The following is a 26,786-nucleotide window of genomic DNA, read 5'->3' as shown; positions in this document are numbered from 1 at the left end:
AAAATATACCGTTAACTGGAATATGTTGTGTGTGCCTTTACACATGTTGGATAGGATTATGTAATTGGTTTGTATAGCGTCGCGTATAACGTTATTTCGCGTGACTTCACGGTTTATTCACATTTCACAACACAGCCAGCGTTCAACTTGTTTACACTCCCCACTTACTGTACAATGTAACATTTAGATTAACCCAGTTGTCTATCTGTATGTCATATGTTACGATGAATTGAAAATGGGGGACCCTGATGTAAACAAGACGAAAGTCTTTCTCTGGGGTCTGCATTCCCTTAACAATTGTATGTATTGAGCTGTACTGTGTACTGTACCCATTCTGCAATCTGTTAATAAAGTTTTCAATCAATTCAATCAATCAATAACTAGACAGTTACAATATAACATTTAGATTAATTAACCCAGTTAATGCCTTAAGAGAGAGATGCTGGTGGTCAAGTCAAGAGTTATTTGTCACAAGTTGTTTATTAGCCTAGACATTTTCAATTCATCATCTTGTTTACATCAGGGTCCCCCATGTTCAATTCATGATAACATATATGACATACAGGTAGACAGATGGACAGTACTGCTACATTTAGACATTTATGACATACCAGATTTTGAACTTGTGGTAGGCCTAGACATTTTCAATTCATCGTCTTGTTTACATCAGGGTCCCCCATGTTCAATTCATGATAACATATATGACATACAGGTAGACAGATGGACAGTACTGCTACATCTAGACATTTATGACATACCAGATTTTGAACTTGTGGTAGGCCTAGACATTTTCAATGCATCGTCTTGTTTACATCAGGGTCCCCCATGTTCAATTCATGATAACATATATGACATACAGGTAGACAGATGGACAGTACTGCTACATCTAGACATTTATGACATACCAGATTTTGAACTTGTGGTAGGCCTAGACATTTTCAATTCATCGTCTTGTTTACATCAGGGTCCCCCATGTTCAATTCATGATAACATATATGACATATATGTATGGGCCACTCTCCAGGTGACCTGCATCGACCTTGCCCACACCAGGATCTCCTCCTCAGACTGGTGAGTCATTCGCACAGTGGCCTCAAAAGAGGTATGGTCAACGCAGGTCCAGGATGGGTTCACCGCACGTCTGTACGTGCAGACATGATATGTGTAACCCTTCGGTAAAAGTCCTTCAACACACAAGCAACAAGATGTTATTTTTTTGAAAGCCAGTAAATACTGACAAAAAAAAGCATAGACACTTAGAAGAAGCAATGTACAGTCCCCCCCACCCACCCAACCTCCTCCAATGTACAGTTTCTACGTCAAATGTATAGCCTTTCTTTTCTGGACTCTTTTTGTATCACAAACAGTACTGTATTTGTAAATCTGGTATGTCATAAATGTCTAGATGTAGCAGTACTGTCTATCTGTCTACCTGTATGTCATATATGTTATCATGAATTGAACATGGGGGACCCTGATGTAAACAAGATGATGAATTGAAAATGTCTAGGCTAATAAACAACTTGTGACAAATAACTCTTGACTTGACCACCAGCATCTCTCTCTTAAGGCATTAACTGGGTTAATTAATCTAAATGTTATATTGTAACTGTCTAGTTATTGATTGATTGAATTGATTGAAAACTTTATTAACAGATTGCAGAATGGGTACAGTACACAGTACAGCTCAATACATACAATTGTTAAGGGAATGCAGACCCCAGAGAAAGACTTTCGTCTTGTTTACATCAGGGTCCCCCATTTTCAATTCATCGTAACATATGACATACAGATAGACAACTGGGTTAATCTAAATGTTACATTGTACAGTAAGTGGGGAGTGTAAACAAGTTGAACGCTGGCTGTGTTGTGAAATGTGAATAAACCGTGAAGTCACGCGAAATAACGTTATACGCGACGCTATACAAACCAATTACATAATCCTATCCAACATGTGTAAAGGCACACACAACATATTCCAGTTAACGGTATATTTTTTTAATGATTCGTTATGGCGTAATCAATACTTCCATGCGTATAAATTGCGTTCAGCCTCTCTCTCTGGAGTTAACGGAGTTTCGACTCCTGGCTAGAGGAGCCTGTCTCGGCTCATGCGGGGGGCCAATCAGAGAGGGGCTTCGCTCAACCAATCAGAGAGGGGTCTGCAGAAATGGGAGGGGTCTGCAAAAATGGAGTTCAACCAATCAGAGAGGGGTCTGCAGAAATGCGGCTACGAATTGTAGAGACGCACCTGTTCCGCAACAGTAAGTGACTTCCGGGGTAGGCCTGATTGGCCCCGACAGGCACGTGACGCGGCAAACTCAGGACGCGCAACGAGGCTGCTGAGAGCTGTCGCGCGGAAATAGGCTGTCTATTGCCATTCTCTAACACAAACTCTAACCTTAACCAGCTCCTTAACAGCGCCTAAACTTAACCGTTCTAACCTTAACCAACTCCGAAACAATGCCTAACCTTAACCTTAACCTTAACCATGCCTAACCTTAACCATAGAAAGAATATTGCCATTCTCTAAGACAAACTCTAACCTTAACCAGCTCCTTAACAGCGCCTAAACTTAACCGTTCTAACCTTAACCAACTCCGAAACAATGCCTAACCTTAACCTTAACCTTAACCATGCCTAACCTTAACCGGCGAAAGAATACGTTAAAAAAAAATCACGTTAAAAAAAAAAGATTTGATGGGATTCGAACTCACCAACAACGGACCGCAGGATCGCAGGACCGCTGCTCTGCCAGGTGAGCTATAGCGCCGAATGAGAGTCATGGCGTATTTGGACGGTTACGTAATTCCGTAAGCTCTGCCGCTCGGCTCCGCGGAGCGTGCCGCGCGGCAGAGAAAGTTGCGCGTCACGTGCCTGTCGGGGCCAATCAGGCCTACCCCGGAAGTCACTTACTGTTGCGGAACAGTTACACGCCTCCCGCGTCACCAAGGGCAGGCATAACTTGAACAAGATTATTTAGTCAACGGTCTCTGGTCTAGTTCTCTGCTTGTCCATCTCTTGAGAAACTAAATTATGATTGTTATTTTCTGAGCCACTGTCTGCCTGGAAATATGTAGCTATAAATAAATTCAAACATGTTTTGAACTTTCAATGTTTCAAATAATAATCAGTGAAATATGGGTATAATTCTAAATAATACAGAACATTTATACAAATAGGAGATTTCCATAATGATCGGTTTTATTTGCAGATATTATCGACGTAAGTTATAGAACTGTCCTCCTTTCTTCCTTATTCTGACATCTTGTGGTCATTTTGTGGCATAGCAAGTAGCCAAAATTGCAACCTGCCAGTTCTTTTCAATGTTTTGGAATAACAAGACAAGCCAGATGAGTTAATTTTTATACAACAAATCAGCAATTTATGACGGCTAAGGGCAAGTGGTATTGTTCATCTAACAGTGCCGAGCTTGAGTGCTACACTCTTGAGTGCATAGTAGTATACGTATTAGCATAGTAAGTAGTATTGGTAGGTATAGTAGCATAGTATAGTAGTATAGACATAGTAGCATTGATTGATTGATTGATTGATTGATTGATTGAAAACTTTATTAACAGATTGCAGAATGGGTACAATACAGTACAGCTCAATACACACAATTGTTAAGGGGATGCAGACCAGAGAAAGACTTTCGTCTTGTTTACATCAGGGTCCCCCATTTTCAATTCATCAGGACATATATGACATACATGACATACAGATAGTCAGTACTGCTACATCTATACATTTATGACATATCAGATTTGCAAATACAGTACTGTTTGTGATACAGAAGGAGTATATACATTTGACGTAGAAACTGTACATTGGAGGAGGTTGGGTGGGGGGGATTGGGTACATTGGGATATTGACAACCATACTGGGTAATTTACATTGGAGGTGGTTGGGGGGGGGGGGGGGGCACACTGTATAAACAAGCAAAACTGTACATTGAGGGGGGAGGGGGGGGAGGAGACACTGTACAAACAAACAAAATTGTACATTGGACTATTGACAAAACCATACTAGGTAAATGACTGTACATTGGAGGGGGTTGGGTTAGGATATTTACAGGGGCCAGTGTTGAATTGCAGTCTCCCGTAGGTGTCCCTTGAGAGAGGTTTTGAAAGTGGGTAGTGATCCACATTCCTTTACAGCTTTGGGTAGGGCGTTCCACATTGATGTGGCATAATTGCGAAACGTGTTTAGTCCCTTATTTGAGCCGAATCTGGGTTTAACATGATTTGTGGAGCTCCCTCTGGTGTTGTGATCGTGGTATTCACTGACCTTTGGGAAGTATTTTGACATGTACATGGGTACCTTGGTCGTGTAGTGTATCTTGTAGACCAGGCCCATTGCAAGTTGCTGTACTCTGTCGTCTACTCTAAGCCATCCTAGGTTGTCAAAGTGGGCAGGGGTGAGGTGGGTTCTAGGAGTAAGGTCAAGCAGTAGTCTGACCAGTTTGTTTTGAGATGTTTGTAATTTTGTTTTTAGCGCCTTTGAGGTGCTTTGGTACCATGAGGTGCAAGCATAGTCGTAGTACCCTTGAATGAGTGCTCCTGCCAGAGTCTTCAGGGTATTCTTGTTTACCAGAGAGGAGATCCGGTACAAGAATCGAGTTCGTTGGTTGACTTTTTTTATTACATTGGATGCCATTTTGTCACAGGAGAGATTAGCCTCTAGGATGGAACCCAGGTAGGTAATTTCATCTTTCCTTGTGACAATATTGTCACCCACTGTAACTGAGAAGCCGTCGGTCTTGCTGAGTTTGTTATTTGAACCGAAGAGAATGGACTCTGTTTTGCCCATGTGTAATGATAGTTTGTTATCAGCGAGCCATATGCAGATTCTGCCTAGTTCCGAGCTGAGGGTTTTTTCATAGTAGTAGTATAAGTATAGTACATAGTAGATGGTAGTATAGACATTGTAGCATAGTATGCAGTAGTATAGGTACAATAGCATAGTAGTATAGACATTGTAGCATAGTAGTAGTATACTGTGTAGGTATAGTACATGGTAGTATAGACATTGTAGCATAGTACATTATAGTAAAAGACAGTAATAAAGTTATAATTATTTTTGTGTATCCCTTTTTAACCCTTTCACTACCACACTACAGAAGGTTAACCCTTTCACTACCACACTACACCCTAACCCTTTGGTAGAGTGGTAGTGAAAGGGTCTTAAAAACTGAACTGTACCTACCAACACCCAGGATACAGCCTAAGTAATCCATTGTACCATATGGAGTAGAGAGTTAGTTCACCTGTAGGACCCAGTTAGGTGCTGCAGACAGCCAGCATGTCCCTGTCCCTGGAGTTATCAAGAGGGCACTTACGTTGAGTTTGGCTCATGACCCCCCCCCCCCCCCATACACACACACACACACACACACTCATCAGACCCACTGCCATCCACAGCCTCACCACCACAACCTCATCATCAACACCACCTTACCACCACAACTACATCACCATAACCTCATCATCAACACCACCTCACCACCATCTTTGACCAACCAGCCTCCCTATCCTCCAAACCCTATGTTGGGTTACTGATGTCCCGCAGATTTTGGCGGACTTCGCCTGAATGACTTGACCGACTTCTCAAGAAGTACTGGTCACTGTGGGGTCTCTGCACTCCAACGAGCACCATGTCAAGCCTGTGTGTGGGCAGTAGGCAACTGACTAACTGGATTAGACCCTGAACACCTCAGGAAGGCTTAAATGTAATTTCCAGTATCCTGGAACCATACAGATCATACCATACTGTTACCGTGCCAATGAAAAGCCCTGTGTCACCTCAGTGTTAAAGTCCCTGCACTGGCTTCCCGTCAGCTTTAGAGTTGATTTGAAGATTATGATTTGAAGATTCTTCTGCAAGTTTTAGGCCTTACATGGCATTGCCCCAGATATTCTTTTGAGTTATATCCCAACACCCAACAGTAGAGCCCTTTTAGTGATTCCAACAAATAGTACAAAAATATCTGGTGAGGCTGCCCCAAAGCTCTCACAGAACAGCAGAGGATAGCATATATTGTTTTTTTTATTATATTTTTTTTATGATTTTTATTTTTATGTATGGGAAAAACAAAACAGTATATACAAAGACCAGTTGGAGTGTATAAGAAAGGAAGGAACAAACAAACACCAAGACAAAAAGGAAATGGCAATACATGAGAAGAAAAAAATAAAAACAACAACAACAATAATACAACTAAATAAAAATATATCTACACAGGGGAGCTCCAGTAGCTCACCACGTACCTCGAGCGCTATTTCGGCGCCGGGGACAACCGTGCTCGTCACGGATCTGGGGTTTAGCGAGTTCGAATCCCGGACTGCAGCCGTGCCTTTCCCAGAGTGTCTTCCCCCCCATCTGTACCCCTTCAGCCTGTTTCTGTCGGTCATTCTTGACCAGAATAAATGCGATAAACGCTAAAAAGAGCCAGGGGAATGGCCAAAGTTTAAAAAAAAATATATATATATATATCTACACACAAGGAGGATAACACACAGGACCAGACAGCATACTAGAAACAGTACGCTACTGTACCTCCCCCCAATAACCCTGACACTCTCCCATACCCCCTTTCCACAAGCCCCCAGACCAACAGTACACAACCACCAATACAATCTTCCCATCCTCAGCCCCTATGCATAGGCAAATATCCTCATTATATTAAACACAAATTGTGTATGTATATGTAATGAGGCCCTTGATTTGATCTCATCATCGAAAATCTTAGCATTCTCCTGTTTGACACCATGTATTCTAGAAAGAGAGCTCTCCAAACTCAAGATGTTCACCAAAAACAAATACCATTGTGGTATATTCAGGAAATGTGGTTGTTGCCACTAACACAATCCTACAATCCTTTGACATGACTCCCACTGTCATGCCTCCCACTCACAAAGCAGGCAACTCCTTGCATCTCATATTCTCCCGTAACTCCAACCTGCCCGCCGTTCCCCACCCAGTCCATGGCTGACGGATGCAGTGAGAGAACAAAGACAGGTCCTGAGAGCGGCTGAGAGGAAGTATACTGCTGACATCGCCACATATCACAACCTCTTGTTAACATTCTCCAAAACCATTACTACTGCCAAAGCTTCTTTCTTTCACCATAGGATCGAGGCCTCTGCCAAGAACCTTCACAAACTGCATGCTACCATGTCCTCCCTCCTCACTCCCCCCCACTCCCTCCCCCCTCATCTCTCTCTGCCGAAGACTTTGCAATCTTCTTTGAGGAAAAAGTGGAGAACATCCGCAGCTCCTTCTCCCAACCCCCACCCATTCCAAATACTGAATCGAGAACCTCATCCTTCACTCATCTTTCTCCACTCCTCCAGACCATAGCACCAGACATCCTCCCATTCCTACAAGGGACTAAACACGTTTCGCAATTATGCCACATCAATGTGGAACGCCCTACCCACAGCTGTAAAGGAATGTGAATCACTACCCACTTTTAAAACCACTCTCAAGGAGCACCTACGGGAGACAGCAATTCGAAACTGGCCCCTGTAAATGTCCTAACACAACCCCCTCCAATGTACAGTAAATGTCCTAACCCAGTAATACACAAGACCCTCTTCTTGGACCAAGTAAGGTTTCGTCGATAATCCAATGTACAGTTACCCCCAACCCCCCTTACCCACCCCCCCCCCCCCCCACAAAACCCCACCCACCCACCTCCAATGTACAGTCCCCACCTCCTCCAATGTACAGTTTCTTCGTCAAATGTATATACTCTCTTTTTTTTCCATTTTTTTTACTCTGTTTGTATCACAAACAGTACTGTATTTGTAAATCTGGTATGTCATAAATGTATAGATGTAGCAGTACTGTCTATCTGTATGTCATGTATGTCATATATGTTATGATGAATTGAAAATGGGGGACCCTGATGTAAACAAGACGAAAGTCTTTCTCTGGTCTGCATCCCCTTAACAATTGTGTGTATTGAGCCTTACTGTATTGTAGCCGTACTGTATTGTACCCATTCTGCAATCTGTTAATACAATTTTCAATCAATCAACTGCAACCATCAACTCCTCCCTCAACTCGGGGCTGGTCTCCACCTCCCTAAAACAAGCCAGAGTCACACCGCTCATAAAAAAACCCAACCATGAACCCCACCTTCATAGTCAACTATCATCCTGTCTCTTCTCTCCTTCCTTTCTAAAACACTTGAATGTGCTGTATCCAACCAACTTACTAATTATCTCTTACAGAAGGACCTCCTAGACCCTAATCAGTCAGGCTTCAGGACTGGTCACTCCACAGAAACAGCCCTCATTGCGGTCACAGAGGCACTTCACTTAGCAAAATTGAAAGGCCTCTCCTCTGTCCTGATTATCCTGCATAGGTGTCAAACTCACGGCCCGCGGGCCAAATGCGGCCCGCCACGTCATTTGATGTGGCCCCTCAAGAGCCCAGGTAAAAAAAAAAAAAAAAAAAAAACATTTTTTTTTACATTAATATTGGGTTAAAAAATAGCAGTGTTAAAATAATTGTGGGTTAATGCGTTAATAAAGCTTTAACTTTGACAGCCTTAGTTATTACACATTCTTACACATACATGTATGTTGAACATCTGAGGTATTTGAAATAACCAGTGCAAAGAAAAAGCACTTACTCCTCAGACATTCTTTGACAATTTTACAGCCCAAAATACAAAAAGGATCCAGGCGAAATAGGTAACAAAGGGTTGAAGAAATATTGTCTGAACTGTCAGATGCAAACTGGCTGTGTGACATAACCGAGCATCTCGCTCAATTGAATAAGAAGCTGTAGGGACGCAAACAAGTCCCACCCAAAACTTGACCAATATAGTTGTGAACTGAGACAACCCTTATTTTGTTATTTTTGAGTACAGTTACAGTTGTGTGTTCATGCAGACACATAATAGCAATTTCATTACGAATTGAAAATGGGGGACCCTGATGTAAACAAGTCGAAAGTCTTTCTCTGGTCTGCATCCCCTTAACAATTGTGTGTATTGAGCTGTACTGTACTGTACCCATTCTGCAATCTGTTAATTAAAGTTAATTAAACTATCTTCCATTAGTTGGATGTATGGCCTCTGCAAGGTTGTGTGCAGCCATTTGTTTTTGTAACATCTGCTACATCTGTCCCACGTGTTCTTTGCAGCTCACAGTTGTTAGTTCTGCCCCTCTTGACTGTGACAAAAAGGTTTTGAACAAACTTAATGGCATAGCTTGTATTTGATGATATTCTTCTTTGTTATTTACTTGAATGGTTTGATCATTGATTGATGGAGTAATATGGGGTTCTGATAAACTAAAATTATTTGTTAAAATAACATAAGCTAACATATATTTTTACATTTATGCAAATGCATATGCAATATGTATAACTTGAATAAGTAATAAATACAGAAACAACATGTTTAACAATATGTAAATGAGTAGCTACATTTATTTTACATTACATTAACATTTATACAGTCTTTGGCCCTTTGAGGGCAACCATAATGCTGATATGGCCCTCTGTGAAAATGAGTTTGACACCCCTGAGACCTAGACCTATCTGCAGCCTTCGACATAGTCACCCATCAGATCCTCCTCGTGTCCCTCGTAGGAATGGGAGTGGCTGGCTCTGCGCTGACATGGCTGACATCATACCTCTCCTACCAAGTGTCATGGAGAGGGACCCTGTCTGCCACCTGCCCCCTGCAGACGGCTGTCCCCCTGGGCTCGGTCCTTGGACCCCTTCTCTTCTCCCTCTACACTAAATATCTGGGTAACATTATCACGTCTCATGCCTTCTCGTATCATTGCTATGCCGATGATACTCAACTCTTCCTCTCCTTCCCTCCCTCAGATATCCACGTCTCTGAGCGGATCTCGGCCTGTCTGTCCGACATCTCCGCCTGGATGACGACCAACCACCTCAAACTGAACCTAAGCCAAACAGAATTGCTTCACCTGCCGGCCTGTTCTTGATGACCAGTTGAACTTCTCCGCTCACATTGCAGCGACAACCAGAACCTGCTGATTCCTCCTGAGCAACGTCAGAAGGATCCGCCCCTTCCTGACAAAAGAAGCCACACAACTCCTCGTCCAATCAACAGTCATCTCCCGCCTCAACTACTACAATGCACTGCTTGCTGGCCTTCCGACCACTGCCACCAAGCCTCTTCAACTCATTCAGAACGCAGCGGCCCGCCTGATCTCAAACCTACCGAAGTCAGCCCATGTCACCCCACTTCTCAGGGACCTGCACTGGCTCCCCATTGCCGCACGAATCCGCTTCAAGGCCCTCGACCTGGCATATCATGCAGCGAAGGGAACGGCTCCCACCTACCTCCGGTCAATGGTCTCTAACTACACACCCTCAAGACCCCTACGCTCTGCATCTTCTGGCCGCCTCAGACCTACTCCTATCCGAGCTCCGGGAGGGTCATCAAAGAGAAGTTGCCTATTCTCTGTCCTTGCCCCACAATGGTGGAACGAACTTCCAACCACAGTTATGACAGCCAAATCCTGACCAATCTTTCGCCGTCGACTAAAGACGTACTTTTTCAATCATTGTCAAAAAAAGATTCTAACCCTAACTAACCTTACTGTCATGCACCTATAATATACTAACGTACACTGTGTTACGGCAGCGTTGTCTGAGCCCAATAGCAGAACACACAGGGAGAGAGAGAATGGAGCGTTTTAGGTTGGTTTTAATTCCTTGGGTACCAGGCAGACAGGACAACAGTGTATATACAGAAATGTGCGGCTTTGGCGGCTAAGTGGCGCAGTGGGCAAGGCGCTCGCCACTAACGCAGGAGATGCTGGGTTCGAGCCCAGCTCTCTGCGTTGCTACCAGCTTGGCTGGTCGTTCATACTAACACAATTGGCAGTGTTAGGGGTGGGAAAGCTGGTGGGTGGGGATTTGGACGTTGTGGACAGCGACTCCTACAGGTCGGTTGGTGCGCCTGTACAGCAGAATCAGGAAGTATCGGGGGCAGTGTTAACAGAATTCGGCTATAGGGCGACAATAATGTGGTAAAGAGGCATGGTTTCTATCTTGAGCCCAAACTGGCGTGGTTTATTTAATCACATGTTAAGCAGCAGTCACTATAGGTCTTCTCTTACTGAGAGACATGGGGGAGAGAAGGAAGTGGGTGGATACATTTTCTTTTATACTCGTCACAAGGTGGTGTACCTGAGTGGCTCCGCCTAGAGCGCCCTCTAGTGGAAACAGATGTATATGCAACTAAACAGTTACTAGTGTAAACAGCCATATGTGCAGTTAGACAGTTACTAACAATCCTACACAGAATCTCTGACTTCAACAGGCAGCATGAGCCTCCCACGTGCTACTCCTCGCCACTGAGAGATCGGGCTGTTCAGGTGAAAAGATGCGACAGCTGCCTCCTCGTGTACCGGAGGGGACACGTGATGCAAGGCTTGGTCCTCACTGCAGCCGACCAGTGGGAGGCATAGTCTAGCAACGTTCGAGACAGGGGAGGGGAGAATTGAAGGGAGAATTGGCGAGGCAAAATTGGTATGGGAGAAAAATAGAGAAATTAGGAGAAAAAGTGGATAAAAAAAAGAAATGTGCGGCTTTGGACGAGCAGGAGCGCTCTCTTGAGATTCCCAGCGACGTCCGAGTGGGCGGCGTGTCAGGAGACGGCGCGGGCCGGGAGTGATGGTCCTGGGCATAGGGAGAACAGAGGTTAGAGCAAGGCAGGCAAACAAAGACAGAGCAGCAAGGGTGGGTACGTCCTCGCACATAGGTTGGTAGGATAACACTGAGACGATCAGGAGCAGGATCCGTAGGTTTTTTTTTCTTTTTTTTTTACTATCTTTTTTCCCCCTCCTCTTTTTCCGATTTTTCTCCCATCCCACTGTTAGTCGTTATGCCAATTCCCAACTCCCTTCCTGGTTGTTGCGCACCCCTCCTACTGTTGGTCCGGGAGGCCGGAGACTATCACATGCTATCCTCCGACACATGCGCAGCCAGCCGGCAGCCAGCCTGGCAGCTCAGATTCTCACTGGGAGAGTGTAACGTGTGGAAGGTCACACTACTTCCCTCCAGATCCTTCCTTCGCTGAGCAGGCGCCCCGACCGAACTGTAGGAGTATTTTTCTGTTTACAACGCCCAGGATCCACCCATCAGCTTTCCCACCCTCTAATACTGCCAATTGTATTAGTACGGACGACCAGCCAAACTGAAAACAATGTGGAGAGCTGGGATCGAACACGCGAACCCAGCGTCTCCAGCATTGGTGGTGAGTGCCTTGCCCACTGCACCACCTGGCCGCCCATCCGTAGGGTTGATATCAGGGTTGGTGATGACTCTCAGCTGTGCTGATTGCAGGCAGGTGACAGCGTGGGAACACTGGGGTCGGAAGCTGCCCATAATAAGGGCGTGGAAGCAGGAGGAGAGAGAGAGGCTCTCGCCCGTGATTGTGACAGGACCCCCCCCTCTACGGGCGCCTCCTGGCGACCCTCCAGGTTTGTCAGGGTTGGCCCGATGGAAGTCCCGGACAAGGGCAGGGTCCAGGATCAGCTGGCGGGAGACCCAGCTGCGCTCCTCTGGGCCATAGCCCTCCCAGTCCACCAGGTACTGGAAGCCGCGACCGTGACGACGCACATCCAGTAACTGCCGGGCGGTGTCGGCAGGATGGTCGTCAATGATCAGCGGAGGGGGATGTTCCGGAGCTGGAGGGGACAGAGGACTGGAGACCACTGGCTTCAACTGGGACACATGGAAAGAGGGGTGAATGCGCATATAGGACGGAAGCTTGAGTCTGACGACTGAGGGGTTAATGACAGACAGAATTTCATAGGGACCAACAAAACGGGAAGTGAGCTTCCGGGAAACTGATTTTAGAGGAAGGTCTCGGGATGAGAGCCAAACCATCTGACCTGGTTGATAGTCGGGAGCCGTGGTCTGGTGGCGGTCGGCAAATCGGCGATTCCGGTCAGCGTGTCCCTGGTGTCCTTCCATATCCTCCTGCAGCGGCGAAGGTGCGCCTGCACCGAGGGGACTGAGATCTCCTCCTCCTGAGTAGGGAACAGTGGAGGCTGGTAGCCCAGATAGGACTCGAAAGGGGACTGACCTGTGGCAGCGGAGGACAGGGAGTTGTGGGTGTACTCGATCCATGGTAGGAAGGCACTCCAGCCAGAGGGGTCCCGGGTCGTGACGCAGCGGAGGGCGGTCCCCAGGTCCTGGTTGGCCCACTCCGACTGGCCATTGGTCTACGGGTGGTATCCGGAGGAGAGGCTGACCGTGGCCCCCAGGGCTCGGCAGAAGGCCTTCCAGACCTGGGAGATTAACTGAGGCCCTCTGTCGGAGACGATGTCCATTGGTGATGAGCGGATGACTCTCAGCTGTGCTGATTGCAGGCAGGTGACAGCGTGGGAACACTGGGGTCGGAAGCTGCCCATATAAGGGCGTGGAAGCAGGAGGAGAGAGAGAGGCTCTCGCCGTGATTGTGACACACTGTAGCACTCAACACTTTGATGAACATTGTTACTCAGCTGATAGAGTTGTACCCTTCCTCCTGTCTTGTTGTACAAAACTTGTACGTCACTTTGGATAAAAGCGTCAGCTAAATGACAAAATGTAAATGTAAATGTAATGTAACACAGTTATGCTGGCCAAGACAATGCGACGGCAGGGATTTGGAAAGTCACTTCCTGAGCCATCATCTAATAGAAGCAAAGCAGGGGGAAAGGGCGCAGTCTTTCCAACAGTGCTGATGACACAGAGCACCAGAACGTGTTGACCTCTGTACAGTTCCACATCATAATCTTCATATGTGCCTGGAGTTCCCTGAGAACAGAATGAGCTGTCAGGGGAATGATTTGGTGAAAACTATAGCTAGCTTCTGTGAGGTGAAATGTATTCTCATCTCATGACAAAATTGTAGTCAGGATTGATCAGAGTGGAATGTTGGACCATACCCTAGGCCAGTTGATTTTAGGAAGGCCTAATAGATATAGGCTTACTACCCAATGTAATTAAGTATTTATTGAACAAGGGAACATGATGATATTTATGAGAGCCTAACATTTTTCCTTTCGATATATCTTTAAATTCAAAAACCCTTTGTTAACCTTGCTATATATAGGAGGCCATTTTACTTTTTCGTATTTTATCTTAAGTTTTAATTAACCTCTTTTTCCATGTAGTCATTGATGCCATTTTTGATGTTTGTAAAGCTCATTGCATAACTCTTGAGAACATATTTTCTTTCTTAACACTTTGATTGCCTAAGGCTAAATTCATGATATACCATCCGTTGCCAGCTCTATTTAACATGGAGAAGTTCCCCTTCTTTGCAGGGCTATAACTTTTTAAATTCTATTGCTAGATTGCCATTATTAGGGCCCATTCAAGGTCCTATATGTATTGTTCATTGTGTAGCAACGTTAAACTTTTTCATTCACATATTCATAGTAAAATATGGTCTAAAGTATAAGTATGTTTTCATCTCTTTCTGCAGCTTTCTCCAGAACGTGATTTATAGCCCCAAATGCATTATATTGATGATGAAATACAGTTTGGTAGGAATCTGTGCGAGATCAAAAATTTCAATTGGACGTACTTCTAGAAGTTTCTACGTATCATCTGATGATGACCGGATGGGCGGGGGATCGTTTATAATTCCGTGGGCAGCGTTATATCATTCATCTAGTGTGGGTGATATGATCATCAGAGCAGTTTATATCGAACACGTTAAAAAATAACGCTGAATCTTACCGTATCTTCCTCGCGCCGTTGGACGATGAGCGTGGAACTGAAATATTCCTATTATGGGATGTAGAAATACCGGTCCATTTACAGGTTGTATAATAGTATATACGTCCAAATCATGTTGTTTATCGAGTTATTGGCAACGGATCGATATGTATTGTGTCGAGATCGAGTCCCGGGACCTATAGCGAGTGCCCGGAAGTAATATGGGTGAGCAGCACTTCATCCACATAACTTCCTGTTTGGTGCTTCTGCCGATCGGCCACCAGATGGCGCTCTTGAACCGCTAGAGGATTGAGAGGAGCTCACAACTGTGTGTGAAGGCTGCGGATGGAAAATATGATTCCGATCACAGATTTTTGAAATATTGATATTAAAGACGAGTTACGGCGTCTTCGGCAACTTGAGCATGGCGGGGAAGGACGCCTAAACTCGTCCTTTGGCAACTAAAGTGTTAATGTACTGTACACTAGATAAAGACATTAAAAAATGCCTATGCCAAGATCTATAATACAACTCATTGATGGCAAGACTGTCCTGTAAACGGAAAGGATTAAGATGATTGTTAGAGTGGCAGTTCAATTGATTGATTGATTGAAAACTTTATTAACAGATTGCAGAATGGGTACAGTACAGTACAGCTCAATACGGGATCATCCCTATGTTCCCCGGGTTCTATGTTCCCCGGGTTCTATGTTCCCCGCTTTGATTGATTAAAGATTGAACATTTTATTAATTTTAATTATTTTATTAATTATTAATGTCCGCCTTGTTTCGAACGGTTAAGCTTAGGCCCTCTTTCGAACTGGTTAAGGTTAGAGTTTGGAATCAGGGCTGGTGGTCTAAAATGTTCAATCAATCAATCAATCAAAGCGGGGAACATAGAACCCGGGGAACATAGGACCCGGGGAACATAGACATGCTCCCCTCAATACATACAATTGTTAAGGGGATGCAGACCAGAGAAAGACTTTCGTCTTGTTTACATCAGGGTCCCCCATTTTCAATTCATCATACAACACTTGGGTATGGAGGGTCCAGTGGTGCAGTCGTGGGAGGCAGTGGTTAGTGAGTTAAATAAGGGGATTGTAAGTAACCAAGAAGGCCAGAGTCAGAAGAACACAGGACGCAATGAGTGCATCACAGAGGGGGGCTCAGTCAGGAAGTAGCAGCCTGCACTTCATGATGGTGAAGGAAATGGACATTGTAGGAGGAAACTATACCAGAAGATGGCGGTAATGCCCCACACAGTTGGTGGCCGACCGCTGTAAAACCCCATAAAGAAGAAGAAGAAGAAGAAGGACATTGTCAAATGGATTGTACAGTAGGTGGCGGTATGCATAGTGTTCTATTATATCTATGGCGTTATGCGGCTTTTGTGGTCGCGAACAGCCATTAGACTATTATTTCTACAGTGCTCTCACTGTCATGTGGAGGGCGGCAACATAGATATCTCATTATATCTCTATATATAGATATCTATGGGCGGCAATACGCCTAGATGCGTAGTCCGCCGGAAATGTACAAGAAGAAGAAGGCCGTCCTGAAGTATTTTATTTCGATAAATTCAAGGGCGGGCCGCCTAGAAAATGTAAAGGAAATGACATAATTGTCCTCGTACATGTGACAGGAAGTAAACAAAGCTCCTCGGTGTGTTCCCGCGCAGTTAAACTGTAGTAACAACAAATAGTGGTGGTCACAGACAGCGTTCACTGACAACGTTACACAATAAAATGGATTGCATTTATTTGGATAATATCGACGAATTTGTCAACGACCACAACAAAATAGTAAGTGAACTCCGAGTTCCGCTATCGTTTGCTAGCTCACGTTATTCCAGCGAATCAACAAGCTTAACATTGTAACGTCAGTTTACTAGCTACCGTAGCCGACTGTGATGCAGCACGCCAACAAGGTTCACTCGGCCAAACATTGTTGGCGTGCATCACAGTCACGAAAAGGGCTATAGCTACCGTTATTGGGCTGACTGCAGAAATGTCAGCTCTTGATTAACGTGGATTATGTTTAGTCAACTAACTAACTGACTATCTACATATCTTTTAGACATAACCAGTTACAAGTTTTATATTTTGTTAAATACCCTTGTCTGTGTAAACAAACTAGCTAGTAAATTATAGTTACAGCTAACATGTTGTGTAATCCTAACAGGTGACGTACAAATGGCTCAGTCTCACTCTTGGTGTCCATGTCAACCTGGCAAAGCAGTGAGTGTCATTCCTTCCTAAGCTAGGAACACAAAACACAAAATATTTAACATAGTTATAGAGTCGGACATTAAAAACCTGATTTACTTGCAGGTATTTTTTTAGCCAGTAAATTGTCGGGTTTGGGTGTAGTCGTAGATAGATCTAGTTACCTTTCATTGAATAACAACCAAATGCATTTTCTGATTACATATGTCTACAGTCATTGTAGTAGCTTGCCTAAACAATACCTTGGACATTCAAAGAAACTGTCCAACAAAAATGTTTAACATTTGAACATTCACTACTATACGACATGGAAAAGTCATAGAATTTGGTGTGTCAACCATGTGGGGATCCTGTTCATCAATGTTAACCATCCACCAATTACAGTAATTCAACCACTAATTGTTAACAATTAGACAAAATGCTATTACCACTGATAAAGGTAATACGAGTTGGTTTAGATAGATACCTGGCAGGGCGGCTACGTGGCGTAGTGGGCAAGGCGCTCACCACGAAATCTGGAGACGCTGGGCTTGCCTGTTCGAGCCCAGCGCTTCACATTTGCTTTCAGTTTAGCTGGTCGTCCGTACTAATACACATTGGCCGTATTAGGGGGTGGGAAACTGATGGGTGGGGATCGGGCGTTGTGGACAGCGACTCCTACAGGTCGGTTGGTGCGCCTGCGCAGTAGAATCAGGAAGTGTCGGGGGCAGCGTGAGCCTCCCACGCGTTACTCCTCGCCACTGAGAGATCGAGCTGCGCAGGTGAAAAGATGCGACTGCTGTTACCTCAAGTACCGGAGGGGACTTGTGCTATGTATGACTTAGTCCACATTTCAGCCGGCTTGTGGGAGGCAAGAAACAGCGTTCGTGACAGGGGAGGGTTGAATTGGATGATACGAAATTGGGATGGGAGGAAAAATATAGAAAATGGGAGAAAAAGTGGGTAAAAAAATAATAGATACCTGGCGAATGTGCAATAATGCAAAAATCAGAAATGGAAATAATGTGTCCTTTGTTCCGCTCCAGGATGCTGTATCATTACCTGGATCATAAGAGGAAAGAAAGCTCGGCTCAGCTTCACGCCACCTATCTTGTGTCTGGCAAAGTTGTTGAGAATGGCCACACGGTAAGGGAGCAGAGTATATATACAGGCTTCATGTTGTGTTAATGTTTGCTGTGTTGTGTTAATGTTTCAGCTGTGATTGTGGTTCCATCATGCTTTCTTTTCAGAGTCACAAGGTGTCCGTTGTACGTGAGGATCAGTTGGAAGGTGAGTTGATACAGTAGGTTCCATTAGGGACTTTTTGACATAGTTCACTGATCCTTAATGCCAAACAAGAATCTGTTCAACCAACTATTGTCATAGTAACAAGCATATAATTAATGAAAAGTTTTCAACCAATTTGGCTACAAGAAACCCCATATTCATATCAGCTGTCGGTGGACCTATGGCACTAAGGCTCACTCAGTCAGAGAGGGTTTCATTTTATAAACCAGGGGTTGGCAACCTTTTCGGGCACAAGATCTACTTTGCCCTTTTCCTACCCTTTCCTACCAGATCGACCATCGCCAGCCAAGCAGGCAGACTGAAAATGACCATTACTTTTAAGTCTAATCATAGCCTGGCTAATTATAATAATTCAAACATAGAATTGGTCCATATTTTTATATTAATGATAATATGTAAATTCTTACTATCTGGGGTGACAAGCATAATGCACATTGATATTATGAAACAATAAAAATTAAAGATTAAAGATAATTAAAGATTAATTATGGGACCTGATGATGGTAGCACTTGCTCCAGTTTACTTATTCGACCCCTGTGTATTACCCCATTGCAAAATAAAATCAAATTGTGGCTACTTTAAAATTCAAGATTAAGGAAACGATACAAGTGATCAGGATGTTTATTTGACATTTAAGAAGTCATACAGTGTACAACAAAAAATATTTAAAAGTATTGTCTAATATTTCAGAAGCAAAAATGAGTCCAAGCATTTTAATCTATCAGAAATGTCCCTCTGCTCAATCAGTGGTTGTCTGAGTAATAATGTCAAAATAATAGAGCAGCCAAAGAGCACACCTGGGCCCTATTCCCCGTACCTGGTTCAACTAAGTCGATCAAGAGTCCCATTATCCAGATTCAATTAACCCGATGTTTGAAGCCGTGTTTCGAATATTTTTCTTTTGAATGAAGTTTTATCTCTTTATTCTCAAATGCATTAAAGTGACGTCAACGGCTCATTCAATTTCTCAAATCCGTCAAACAGCGCATCTCATCAGACATTTTAATCCCAGTTACAATATCACACAAAAACCACAATCCACGCATAGACACTTCAATTTTATGCTTGAATGAAACACAATCCGGGCGCTTCGTTAAGCAAATCTACAGCGGAGAATATATGAAACTAATCAGAGCCAAACGGCCGATAGGTTTCATTAATTAAAAATATCCCCGCGGGATTCACATTTGCAATGCGCCTGCAGCGTGTATCGCGACTCCGAGCGCCGTATATGACGTGCATTTTTTTATTTAGGACAAAGTAAATCTATAGGCTATGATTTATTATCAGCATTTAGTTCTATTATTATACATTTCAAAAGCCCCCTCTAGGAAAACGAAGCACAGAAACATAATTCAGAATGGTATAAATGGGATCTCTAGACTGTGAGAATCATTTCAGGAAGCGAGCTGTCATTTATTTGCGGGGGCGTGGCCATGGTTCATCCGGCTAACTGAAGTTAACCCTGCTCTCGACCAGGCTCAAACTTTTTGATCTGTTGTCATGGTGATTTAGACAATCGAGCGTCGGGGAACAGGAAGGTCCGGCTTAAGTCAGGCTATACTGGAAATGATCCGGCTAACTCAGTTAGCCAGGTACGGGGAACGGGGCCCTGACATAACATGCTTTCCAAACAAACAAGTCATGTCAGATCCAGGTGATGCCTGATTCTCCAGAACAGTGTTTTGTGTTTCATGTCATACACTCCACCGAGACACGAGACATGAAAAACTCATGACACAATTTGCAATTAAAGTTTGTTGCCTAAATGATCTGTCATACTGTATGCCATGGCGTGGCTCTCTCCTCCCTCTCAACACAAGCTGAAACTACTGTTTGGGTGGAGCACACCACTTTGAATGAAGGGTGCGCTGCATTTACAACACAAGACAATGAGAGCAATCGTTTTATCAAACATGTCTTGTTTTCATGATTGTGGGAACTGGGAAGTCAAAATCATAATTGAAATGGAAACTCAATTAATCGCCCAGCCCTAGTTGACAGATTACATTTATTACGACTATTTAAAACGACTGTTTTCAGTGTCAAATTCTGACCCCTTTTATAGGATAATGCCAGTGTAATTTTCCTATTGTCAACATGCCTACTACGGAAAGACCAAAACCTACAAATGTAAACATTACATTTCCACTCCTTGTTCTGAGTGGTCTACTGTTGGGACACAGATTCTTAAGAGTGCTCTTTTGCAGATATGAAGTCCAAGATGAGCCTGACCGTCAGTGTCCATGTGTACAGTGTCCAGAAAGCTGTCCTGAAAGACAGCGGTCCCCTCTACAGTGTTGACTATGATGCTGTGAAAGACAATCTGAAAAACTGCAGCAGGTACCTTCCCTCATCATAGTAGGCTAAAATAACATATTGTGTCCAAGAGTGAAAAATCCAAGAGTGAAAGATAGATTTGAATGAATGGAAGAAATATGTGATATTTAAAGACGCATTTTAAAGAAAACATTTGCCTACCCCCCCCGCCTGTACGTTAATGCCAAGCAAGCAGTGCAAAAATGCTTCCGCATTCGTCACCGCACGCTAGTGCGGTAAAGCGCCCTTCTTTTCAGACAAATGCTACCGTGCGTGCACCGGCGGCGGCGTGCTCGCTCAGGTGCGTGCGTGCGCCGGCGTGCTCGCGCGAGGTGCCCGCGCATGCGACACGAGCGGAGCTCAATATATATAAGTCACCGCCCCTAAATTCAGTATCTAGCAATAGCTCAATTGGCAAGGACACATGGCTGTGGATCCTATGGCTTGTTTGCTGGCGAGTTCGAATCCCATCGAAAATATTTTTTAACGTGATTTTTTTTTAACGTGTATTCTTTCGCCGATTAAGGTTAGGCATTGTTTCGGAGTTGGTTAAGGTTAGAACGGTTAAGTTTAGGCGCTGTTAAGGAGCTGGTTAAGGTTAGAGTTTGTCAAAGAGAATGGCAATATAATTTCTATGGTTAAGGTTAGGCATGGTTTCGGAGTTGGTTAAGGTTAGAACGGTTAAGTTTAGGCGTTGTTAAGGAGCTGGTTAAGGTTAGAGTTTGTCAAAGAGAATGGCAATAGACAGCCTATTTCCGCGCGACCTGGGCGCTGGGCGGCGGAAAATGAAAGGCGCATTACTGCATGCCACTACGGTAAGTTTTTGCACTGCTTGCTTGGCATAAAGCTACACGCACCCCCCCCCCCCCCCCTTATTTAGTAAGTTTTGACTTTATGAACTCAAAGTAAGGAAATGCAGTTTGTTTAATTAAATTACTGTACATTAAATTACATGTTCAGTCATATATCTTCTTCTAGATGTTACATATCGGTACAGGATCATGACATGATAAACATTTCTTCCAACCATCTCATGTTAACTCATTGACCGCCTGGGATTAGACTGGTCCGGTTCTAGCACTGCCACGCTTTAAAAGATAGGAGTGCGTCACCTTGTTTGTAGAGCTATAACTATATTCTATACAATACTATGGCCCATTTTGGCCCATTTGACATCACCTATCTATCGCTCAATATGTGAAAAAGATTTTTTTCTTTCATCCATACGTTCCTGTGTTATACCGTGGTAAGTATAGTATACCGTAGTTGTATAGCGTGGTCTGGGGTAATTCCCGAAAGGCTGAGTAATAGCCTTATACGTCAATTCTACTATAAACGTTGCCGTTTCTTGCCTGTACACGCTATTATTCCTTCTTTTTTGTATCAACTTCTCCCGTCCCCAATTTCGTATTGTCCAATTCTACCCTCCCCTGTCTCGAACGCTGTTAGGCCATGCCTCCCACAGGCCGGCTGCAATGTGGACGAAGCCTTGCATCACGTGTCCCCTCGGGTACTCGAGGAGGCAGCCGTCGCATCTTTTCACCTGTACAGCGCGATCTCTCAGCGGCGAGGGTCTGCGTGGGAGGGACACGCCGCCCTCGTCGCTTCCTGATTCTACTGCGCAGGCGCACCAACCGACCTGTAGGAGTCGCTGTCCACAACGTCCGATCCCCACCCACCAGCTTCCCACCCCCTAATACTGCCAATTGTATTAGTATGAATGACCAGCCAAGCTGGTAGCAACGCTGAGAGCTGGGCTCGAGCCCAGCGTCTCCTGCGTTGGTGGCGAGCGCCTTGCCCACTGCGCCACCTAGCCGCCCATTGTACACACTATTATTCCCAAATCAAATCTATATCATAGGTATTATGTTTCATCATGAATGCATGAAAGGGGGGGGGGGGTTGTTTTTTGATGCTTTGAGCGTCACCACCGTTGTACGTTGTGGAGTAACGTTACACACACATGTTGCGATTGAAGTGAAGACATGGTTGGATCAACGCAGGATTGATATCATATAGTCCTTACCTTCACTAGGATGTACCCCAAAAAGAATATTCCAATTATCTGATCGCAAGTCCCAGTATTGGTGTCGATCGTGTCGCCAACATAATCCACCACACATCATGCATCGGGAGCATTTGACGCGTCTCAATCCGATCGCTATAACCGCTCCATTCGCCCGACAAAGGAAAGTGCCTTCGGAGACATTTGCCCGTTGCACAGGCCAAGATACAAGGTTTCAAAGGGTGCTCGATACTGCCGTCTAGCTGGATGCGGCCGGTATTGCACTTTGGCGAACTCAGACTCATTCCCTATGGCAGTGCTTCTCAAACTTTTTCTGTCAGGCCCCCCTTTGGCGGACCAAAATAATTTGCCCCCCCCCCCCCCCCCCCCCCCCCCCCCCCCCCCCCCCAACAAAATAGTCATGAAATGGGCCATGTTTAAATGTATTGAAATAACACCAATATCGTGACCTTTTCAAATTGGCCCTATATTTTGTTTTCAGAGCTGTCATGGATGAAAAGCCAGCTTCACACAGATACTGTATGTGGTGCTGAATGGTATCAACACCTTAACTGCTGCATCATGAGATACTTGGTGGGCCATGAGATGAGATACTTGGTACTCAGCACCACAACTAGCTCTCTAGGTGGTATCAGATGAGATTTCAAAGAGTTCTTCCAAGAGTTTGGATGGAGATGTGTCAGGAAGCTTAGTCTCAATGTTGTCTGTAAAGTTTTTTTTTATCCAGAGTAACTTGGTGATCCTTTTCTGTGTTTTATTAAGTAATGATTTTCAGATTTTGAGAAATGGTATTTTCATGGAGAACAGTGCAGCTGCAACAGATAGCACTTTAGTGAACATTTTCTGTAATATTTTTTTTTCTTTTTTTTTTATAAATCTCAAGGCCCCCCTTGTCATGCCTCTGCGCCCCCCCTGGGGGGCGCGCCCCCCACTTTGAGAAACACTGCCCTATGGTAACACAGAGGTCCCCGGATGAATAATGAATAAAAATATCGGAAAAAGAACTATCAAATAACGTATATATACTAGGGATGCACCGAAATTTCGGCACCGAAAGTTTTCGGCCGAAAATGGCAAAAAATGGCCTTTCGGCTTTCGGCCGAAAGAGTTTTTTCACCGAAAATATGTCACCGAAACAGAAACAACCTAACAACCTCACGTGTTGTTGTGATGATGTCGCGCTGTCGGGAGTCGCGCTGTTTCTATGTAAACTGCGCGCAACGCATCCAATAAATGCGTCTTTAACATGCTTTATATCCTTATTTACTATATGCCGCGGTTAATCACTGAGTGATCTAATATGCATATTATTCAGAGCGAGGGGGGGGGGGGGGGGGGGGGGGGATTGTGTTTCTGCCTATGTTATGTAGTTACTCTCCCTCGTCCCCGCTGTCGTCCACACTCAGCTGTGAGAGAATTGTTGAATAGATACACAAAATGTTCTAGGATGTTTGATTATGACATCATACTGAGCTGGACCTGTACTTTGTGACGTTATGTTATTTCGGGCATTCATAACATTATTTCGCGCGACTGTACATTGTAACGTTAACACAGCCCAGCTGTCAACTGTACTTTGTAATGCTATGTTATTTCGGGCATTCATAACGTTATTTCGCGCAACTGTACATTGTTCTTTTTTTTTATTGATCTTTTTCCCTCTCCATTTTCCTCAGATTTTCTCCCATCCCAATGTTAGTCGTATGCCAATTCCCAATCCATTCCTGGTCACTGCGCACTTACCCCCCCACAGTCAGATCATCTGGGAGAGTGGAGGCTACCACGTGCTTCCTCCGACACACGTCCAGCCAATCACCGCTTCTTTTCACCTGGCAGCGCGGATTCTCATTGAGAGGGCGTAGCGTGTGGGAGGATCACACTATCCCCCTCAGGTCCTATCCGCGCTTAGCAGGCGCCCCGACCGAACTGTAGGAGTCGCTGTTTACAACGACCCGGACCCACCCTGCCAGCTTCTCCCACCCTCTAATACAGCCAATTGTATTAGTGTGAACGGCCAGCCAAGCTGGTGACAACCCCGGAGCTGTGAGCTGGATTCGAACAGGCGAATCCAGCTCACAGCTCCGGGGTTGGTGACGAACGCAATCTCCGCTCGGCCACCTAACCGCCCCACAAGCGACTGTACATTGTAACGTTAACACAGCCCAGCTGTCAACTGTACTTTGTAATGCTATGTTATTTCGGGCATTCATAAAGTTATTTCGCGCGACTGTACATTGTAATGTTAACACAGCCCAGCTGTCTGTCTGTCGCACGTCTACTGTGCCGAGTCAAGCGAGCACATTCAGCTGGGGACTAGAAAGGTGCGCTCAGTAGAGCACAGATGTCCGCTGCGCAGCCAGAGAAAAGATGGAATTAATGTACTGTATGCATTCAGAAGTGCTGAATAAATGTTTTATGGACCCATAATAGTGATTATTTATTATTTAAGTTAAGTTTTGCCATAATCATACATTTTTCCATAATCATAATGTTCCACAACATTGGTAAAAAAAAATTCTATTCTATGAATCATTTTCGGGCTTTCGGTTTTCGGCCAACTGTTTTCTATTTTCGGTATCGGTTTCGGCCAAGAATTTCCCATTCGGTGCATCCCTAATATATACTAGGGCTGGGCGATATGGCCAAAAACGTTATCGCGATAAAATTATAAAATTATTTTCATATAACTCTATATCGATAATTATCGTCGATATAATGTCTGTCAAGTTTAATTAACTTCTTATGCCCGGCGCCGATGGACTGGCTATTAATAGACTTGTTTTGCTGCTGCGAATGTCTCGAGTTGATGTCGTCATCAGTCCGCGCACGTTAGCAGTTAGCCGACAAGCGGTGTATCCAGGGAGCAAAATTTACTTTTTGACTCACCGGCCAGTGGAGGGTAGATGGGAAGAATCTACTCGCCAAGCATATTTCTTACCTGCCAAATTTTTTTGATTTAAAAAAAAATATATATATTTTATATAAAATTTTTTTTTTTTTTTAAATAAAATATATATTATATAATCATACTTGTAGTTGTATTATCTGCGAGACATCGCCACCACGCAATAAGTCAAAATGCTCGCTATCTGCAAACAGCTCCACTGTCTGTGTATACTTGAGTAGCCTCTAGCTCCAGCAAGGATTCTCCGGCGATGCAGCTAGACCCTATACTAATACTCTACATTCAGCATGCAAGGATTCTCCGGCGCTGCAGCTGGACCCTATTGGTATAATATTGCGGTTCTTTGGTCTAATCACATTCATCAAGCCCTCAGCTAGAATACGCGTTGAATCAATGTTATAAGACATTGATATCAGGAGCTATCTGTAGCTACTAGGGATGGGTACCGAATTCTGTACTTTTGAGGTACCGAACTGAAACATGTCGGTACTACCGAGTATCGAATCAAGTGAGAAACCAAAAAAAAATAATTTTATTCATTTTTTTTTAACTTTTTACTTTTCATGTCAACGTTCACACGCACAATATATGCTTACCTAGGATTTGACTTGATTCAACAACAAAGCAGTCGGAGCAATGACAAGCCGAAAACTGTCGAAATTGTAGTTATTTGAAGTTTGGATTTTTCTTTTTACGACTGATGTAGGTAAATTAAATTTCTTGAGACTAAAGTACCGAAAAAAGGTACCGTTGGGTACCGGTATCGATTCACAGGTACCGGTACCGGTATCGGTTCAAATGTGAAAGGTACCCATCCCTAGTAGCTACTGCTAGCCCGCTAGATAACGTTAAGACAATTTAGTTTACTGGGACATATAGATCTAACGTGAGCTAGCTAACGTGAGCTAGCTAACGAGGGAACGGAGGTATTATGCACTCGAGTCGACTATTGCTGGAGCATGTTGATATCAGCAGCTATCAGTAGCTAGCCAGCTAGATACCGTTAGACAATGCCTCGTCATGTATTAAACTAAAAGTGAATAGTTGACTGGGTCATTGTTTAAACAGTAACGGTAGCTCATGGAGGTCCGATCTAGACGAGAGCAGACTGCTCTGTGTTATTTTTTTCAAAATAAGAATATCATACGAACCGAATGCTGCTAACTGCCGGAGCCATCGATATTATGACTAGCTGCGCTTGGGCCGGAAATGAGACCCGCACAGATTTTCAAAATAAGAGTATCGTTATGAACTACACGTCTACACGCCACACGGCGGGCAGGGCTCTCAGTGGCAAGTGCCAAA

General features: G+C 44.2%; 1 protein-coding gene across 1 annotated transcript in view; it reads left to right on the top strand.

Annotated features, from left to right (window-relative positions):
• The first annotated feature begins 16,325 nt into the window (after positions 1-16,325).
• pold3 (polymerase (DNA-directed), delta 3, accessory subunit) overlaps positions 16,326-26,786 on the top strand; it is a 28,676-nt gene continuing 18,215 nt past the window's right edge. The window contains exons 1-5 of the mRNA XM_084327156.1: positions 16,326-16,520; positions 16,900-16,955; positions 17,969-18,068; positions 18,173-18,212; positions 20,442-20,574. Coding sequence (XP_084183282.1) covers positions 16,464-16,520; positions 16,900-16,955; positions 17,969-18,068; positions 18,173-18,212; positions 20,442-20,574 — 386 coding nt within the window. The 5' untranslated portion in view covers positions 16,326-16,463. The remainder of the gene's footprint in view (positions 16,521-16,899; positions 16,956-17,968; positions 18,069-18,172; positions 18,213-20,441; positions 20,575-26,786) is intronic.

This window comes from Notolepis coatsorum, assembly GCF_963971535.1.
Source record: "Notolepis coatsorum genome assembly, chromosome: 13".
NCBI lineage: Eukaryota > Metazoa > Chordata > Actinopteri > Aulopiformes > Paralepididae > Notolepis > Notolepis coatsorum.
This window is presented reverse-complemented; position numbering and strand designations above follow the sequence as displayed.